The sequence below is a fragment of the Gorilla gorilla genome, chromosome 15 (assembly GCF_029281585.2).
Source record: "Gorilla gorilla gorilla isolate KB3781 chromosome 15, NHGRI_mGorGor1-v2.1_pri, whole genome shotgun sequence".
NCBI lineage: Eukaryota > Metazoa > Chordata > Mammalia > Primates > Hominidae > Gorilla > Gorilla gorilla.
Genome location: NC_073239.2, coordinates 36,560,428 through 36,567,052, shown reverse-complemented (window position 1 = coordinate 36,567,052; position 6,625 = coordinate 36,560,428). Strand labels below are relative to the sequence as shown.

The 6,625-nt window shown below is 39.1% G+C and overlaps 1 protein-coding gene across 1 annotated transcript; it reads left to right on the top strand.

Annotated features, from left to right (window-relative positions):
• Window positions 1-1,152: 1,152 nt before the first annotated feature.
• OR11H4 (olfactory receptor family 11 subfamily H member 4) lies at window positions 1,153-6,220 on the top strand. Its single transcript, XM_004054811.5, has 2 exons — window positions 1,153-1,198; window positions 4,683-6,220. Exon 2 carries the CDS (start codon window positions 4,694-4,696, stop codon window positions 5,636-5,638), a length of 945 nt encoding a protein of 314 aa, XP_004054859.3. The 5' UTR covers window positions 1,153-1,198; window positions 4,683-4,693; the 3' UTR covers window positions 5,639-6,220.
• Window positions 6,221-6,625: the final 405 nt, after the last annotated feature.

Here is a 6,625-nt window from a genome sequence, read left to right as displayed (position 1 = left end):
ATTATATAATTATATAATTATAATTATATAATTATATAATTATAATTATATAAAATTTATAATATATAAATTTATAAATATATAAATAAATATATAATATATAATATATAATTATATATTATATATAATATATAATTTATAAATATATAAAAATATAATTATATAAATATATATATAAATATATATAGTATATAAATATATACTATATAATATACTATATAGTATATAAATATATACTATATATAATATGCTATATAGTATATAAATATATACTATATATAATATGCTATATAGTATATAAATATATACTATATAGTATATAAATATAATACTATATAGTATATAAATATATACTATATAGTATATTATTATATATATTATATATACCATATAGTTTATATTATATATAATATATAAATATATATGCTATCTATTATATATAAATATATATATACTATCTATTATATATATTATAGTTGAACCCCAGTGTTGGAAAGAGAACGCACTCCAGGGAAACTTGGGTAAGCCCCTGAGACCACATGGGGAGAAACATAGGGCTTTACAGTAATCCCTGAGTGAAAACATAGATTTAATACTGATTCGCATGTTAAACCACTCAGCAAATTCTGAGAAAAGCCTCTGGAGTCTCCAGGAATGAAGGCAGGGCAATAAACCACATATAATGCCCTCACCTGGAGTTTTCCTCAACAGAGCCAGTGAAGAGGAGATGCTTGATGCTGAGGTTATGCTCAATTCTGCCTTAATTCTGCCGTGCGCACCGCTGTCTCCAAACTGAGCCAGAAAAGCCATGATTGTAGGTAAGAAACCACTGCTATGATATACTACAGAGTCTCTTTGACTTTATAAATCTCATTAGGCACTGTTTCTCTGCAAAGACTCAAAGGAGGCAGTATAATAGTATAGTATAAAAGTTCCATATGTGAATCCAGGACACATATTCATTGGGTAAAAAGTTATGCCCCTCTCTGAGCCTCATTTGTAAAATGAAGTTAGATCATTATACCATTTCTTCTAATTCTATGATTTTATGGTTATTAAGAACCATCTTTCTGAAAACAATCTTACTTTCCAGGAGTAATCAGGTGGTATGTTCCTTCTCTCAGGACACCTGGGAAGACAATATACTAAGTGAGGGGCATTCAACAGAAGGCTATTAAATCAAGCTATCACACTTAGGGTAGGTGGACTGGTGGGTTGATTGGTTGGTTGGTAGTTTCTTGTACTGGAAAGGAGTACAGTACATGAAAGAGCTGGTTTCGGCCAGGCACGGTGGCTCATGCCTGTAATCCCACCACTTTGGGAGGCCGAGGCAGTCCGATCACGAGGTCCGGAGATCCAGACCATCCTGGCTAACACGGCGAAACCCCGTCTCTACTAAAAATACAAAAAATTAGCCGGGCGTGGTGGCGGGCGCCTATAGTCCCAGCTACTCAGGAGACTGAGGCAGGAGAATGGCGTGAACCCGGGAGGTGGAGTTTGCAGTGAGCCGAGGTCGCGCCACTGCACTCCAGCCTGGGCGACAGAGCGAGACTGTCTCAAAAAACAAAAAAAAGAAAAAGAAAGAGCTGGTCTCCTAGGATTGTAGCTCAAATAATGATATATCTCAAAAAACAGGAGAAACAGTATGTTTGTGGCATAAAATAATGTAGATTCTATTCTAATTACCTAACTATTCCCAGACAGCATTTTGGAGACTTTGGAGGGTGGTGTTATATAAAACTTTGTGGAAACAGTTTATTCCGTCAATGCGAAAACTCTGAAATTGATTACTCCGGTCTTTCTATTAAGCTTCCCAGCTTTTGATCATTCCATTACTTATCTACACTTCTCCAAAGGCTTCAGAAAAAACAATGTTGCTGCTAATAAAGCACTTGCAGAGTAGGGTAGTAGAAAACACGAAGTGTAGTGTAAAGTTGTCAGTGTATAATGGAGAATGTCCTAAACTGTTATTCTCATCAAGCAGGCATTCAGAACAAAGGGCGGGAGGCTCAGATCTCACAATTCTGGTTCCCAATTTAAGTCTGAGCCTGGACTTGTTCTCTGACCTGTGTATAGCAGAGAAAGGGATGTATTTATGCTTCGTAAACAACAATCTGGAAATCACCTACTGAGCACCTTATTCAAGGAAGATGGTAAACAAATGCCTTTTAAATTCAGCATTGATTGGAAAGCTGGACAACTTTAGAACTCAGATGCTCCAAATTTCCCTTTTTATGCATCCTTAAAAACTACCAAAGAACTAGAGATGTTGAGATTCAAATCTTCGTTCCCAAGAATACCTGATCCTTCCTTCAACTTCTGTGTTCTTTGTTGCCTTTCACATTTTTCTTTTACATTTCTGACAAAGTTATGACTGGTGACCTGCAATAAACAAGACAAGAGATCTAAACTTAACAAGAAACTCAATATTGAAACTACCTTTTTTTTTTTTTTTTTTTTTGAGGTGGAGTCTCGCTCTGTCACCCAGGCTGGAGTGCAATGGTGTGATCTCGGCTCACTGCAACCTCCACCTCCTGAGTTCAAGCAATTCTTCTGCTTGGCCTCCCAAGTAGCTGGGATTACAGGCACGCACCACCACACCCAGCTAATTTTTGTATTTTTAGCAGGGAAGGATTTTCACCATGTTGGCCAAGCTGGTCTCAAACTCCTGACTTCAGCGATCTGCCCACTTTGGCCTCTCAAATTGCTGGAACTACAGGCATAAGACATTACGCCCAGCCAAAACTACCACTTTTTTAAGACTTAATCAGCACATTTTAAGTATTAATCAAGTATAAGATTACTGTTGTTTAAACACATTTGTATATTTTATTTAATTCTTAAATACATAAACTTGTTGCTACTGAAAAGTACATACCTAGTCAAATATTTGAAAATGTCCTTACCTTCCTTTCAGTAAACAAAATTCTAATACATAGGATTGCAGATGAAGCCCCATTTCATCTCAGATTCTTTTAGAAAATCCCTTTGTTTTCACCACCGAAAAAGCTCACTAAATAAACTACATTTTTGTATTGAAAACATCATTTTCTTTATTTCATCTACATGGTATCTGATTACAAAAAGTAAGATAGTTCCTTTTCGTATAGTATGTGTAAAAAACATAAAAATAAACACTGCCGATCGTTAGAGATGTTTTTAAAATATTATCATGGAGTTGTATCTCCATGCAGCAGTCAATCTATTTTGTTTTGTTCAAACATCTAAACCAATTTTATATCAGTTATCCTCAAAATGTCTTTTCTAACAACTTGTGCTAAATAAGGGAAAGTTGATGAACTTGTGCTAGAAAACCCATAATCAACATTGGAAAAACAAATCAAAAGCTGAAAAGGTCTTCTCAAGCATCCAAGGAAAAGAAAGAAAATACATTTGTCTGGTTCTGTCACTAGTGTCAGGAGAGGTGGCCTGCCCCTCCACACCTGTGGGTATTTCTGGTCGGGTAGGACGAGAGACTGAGAAAAGAAATAAGACACAGAGACAAAGTATAGAGAAACAACAGTGAGCCCAAGGGACCGGTACTCAGCACACCAAGGACCTGCACTGGCACCGGCCTCTGAGTTCCCTCAGTTTTTATTGATTATTATTTTCATTATTTCAGCAAAAAGGAATGTAGTAGGAGAGCACAGTGATAATAAGGAGAAGGTCAGCCAAAAACATGTGAGCAAAAGAATGTATATCATAATTCAGTTCAAGGGGAGGTACTATGCCTGGAAGTGCATGTAGGCCAGATATATAGTTCTCTCCACCCAAGTATGTCAGTGAAGTAAAGAATAACAAGGCAGCATTACTGCAAACATGTCTCGCTTCCCACCATAGGGCGGTTTTTCTCCTATCTCAGAATTGAACAAATGTACATTCGGGTTTTATACCTAGACATTCAGTTCCCAGGGGCAAGCAGGAGACAGTGGCCTTCCTCTATCTCAGCTGCAAGAGGCTTTCCTCTTTTACTAATCCACGTCAGCACAGACCCTTTACGGGTGTCGGGCTGGGGGATGGTCAGGTCTTTCTCATCCCACGAGGCCATATTTCAGACTATCACATGGGGATAAACCTCAGACAATACCCCGCTTTCAAGGGCAGAGGTCCCTGCAGCTTTCCGCAGTGCATTGTGCCCCTGGTTTATTGAGACTAGAGAATGGCGATGACTTTTACCAAGTATACTGCTTGTAAACATTTTCTTAACAAGGCACATCCTGCACAGCCCTAGATCCCTTAAACCTGGATTTTATACAACACATGTTTTGGTGAGCTCCAGGTTGGGTCAAAGTGGCTGGGGCAAAGTGGCTGGGGCAAAGCTACAAATTAACATCTCAGCAAAGCAATTGTTTAAAGTACAGGTCTTTTTCAAAATGGAGTCTCTTATGTCTTCCCTTTCTACATAGACACAATGACAGTCTGATCTCTCTTTTCCCTACAGTGTCGAAAATTCTAGCTGCATTGGATTGCATTGGATTGCATTGGATTCTAGCAAAATAACACAGAGAACCACAATCAATTCAAAATTTGGTAGGACATATTCCCACCTGGTCTCAGATTATCTCATGTATTTTCCTGTATACCTCAAGTTCTCGTCTCAGTAAAATCCCTGAGGTACATAGCAAGCAATTGGATTACACTCCAAGAGACTTGGATTACACTCATGTCTTTCTTCTTTGTAGACTTAAGACCCATGAACAGGTCAGCAACACACATCGTGACAGAGTTTATTCTCCTGGGATTCCCTGGTTGCTGGAAGATTCAGATTTTCCTCTTCTCATTGTTTTTGGTGATTTATGTCTTGACCTTGCTGGGAAATGGAGCCATCATCTATGCAGTGAGATGCAACCCACTACTACACACCCCCATGTACTTTCTGCTGGGAAACTTTGCCTTCCTTGAGATCTGGTATGTGTCCTCCACTATTCCTAACATGCTAGTCAACATTCTCTCCAAGACCAAGGCCATCTCATTTTCTGGGTGCTTCCTCCAGTTCTATTTCTTCTTTTCACTGGGAACAACTGAATGTCTCTTTCTGGCAGTAATGGCTTATGATCGATACCTGGCCATCTGCCACCCACTGCAGTACCCTGCCATCATGACTGGAAGGTTCTGTGGTAAGCTGGTGTCTTTCTGTTGGCTTATGGGATTCCTTGGATACCCAATTCCCATTTTCTACATCTCCCAACTCCCCTTCTGTGGTCCTAATATCATTGATCACTTCCTGTGTGACATGGACCCATTGATGGCTCTATCCTGTGCCCCAGCTCCCATAACTGAATGTATTTTCTATACTCAGAGCTCCCTTGTCCTCTTTTTCACTAGTATGTACATTCTTCGATCCTATATCCTGTTACTAACAGCTGTTTTTCAGGTCCCTTCTGCAGCTGGTCGGAGAAAAGCCTTCTCTACCTGTGGTTCTCATTTGGTTGTGGTATCTCTTTTCTATGGGACAGTCATGGTAATGTACGTAAGTCCTACATATGGGATCCCAACTTTATTGCAGAAGATCCTCACACTGGTATATTCAGTAATGACCCCTCTTTTTAATCCTCTGATCTATACTCTTCGTAATAAGGACATGAAACTCACTCTGAGAAATGTCCTGTTTGGAATGAGAATTCGTCAAAATTCGTGAGCCAAAGATGTGCCATACTTACAAGTTCTAACGAAGAACAAGGTCGAGATGTTGTCAGTTCTTTAGCAGTCTTTCAGTCCTCAGTCTGAGTAGTTAGAGGTTGTATATTTTACCTGGAAGTGTGCCCAGCTTAAATATGTTTCCAGCACTGACTCTTTAAACCTTAATTAACTGGTCTTCAACATCCACTTAAAAGTTTTCAAAGCCTGTCTTTATTAGAATGATAAAATGGAATTTCTACATGAGATGCCCTCCTGCTGACATGCCCCATGGTTCATCATTGTGTATCTTCTTCCTCATTGCAACAAGACAATAAACCCAACTTTGTTCAACTACAGGTATGCTCCTAGGAGTCTTTGTCTGATGGGAATCAATAGTGGCACAATACCCAGCAAACGGTAAGGCCTCAGACATGTTTTTTAAATATCTCTATCTCAATTTTTTTACTTACAACAATAATATGTGATTGTTGTAACAAATTCAAGCAATTCAGAAGAATGTCCATCTTCACTCCCATATTCACCAATTTTCCTCTCTGCTCCTCAGAGTCAATACATCTAAATCCCTCTGTCTGGCACTCGACACCCTTCGTAATACATCCCCACTAAATCTATTTCATTTGTTTTCCATTTCTTTGCAACATGAGCCCTCGGCTCTAGTCTGGCCAGTTACTTTATTTATTCCTTTCTATCATCTTTTCACCTTTTCTTAGGCTATTCTTTTTTTTTTGAGACAAAGTCTCACTCCGTCGATGGGCTGGAGTGCAGTGGTGCAATCTTGGCTCACCGCAACCTCCGCCTCCTGGGTTCAAGCAATTCTCCTGCCTCAGCCTCCCAAGTAGCTGGGACTACAGGTGCAAGCCACCACGCCTAGCTAATTTTTGTATTTTTAGGAGAGATGGGGTTTCACCATGTTGGCCAGGATAGTCTCGATCTCTTGACCTCATGATCCACCCACCTCGGCCTCCCAAAGTGCTGGGATTACAGG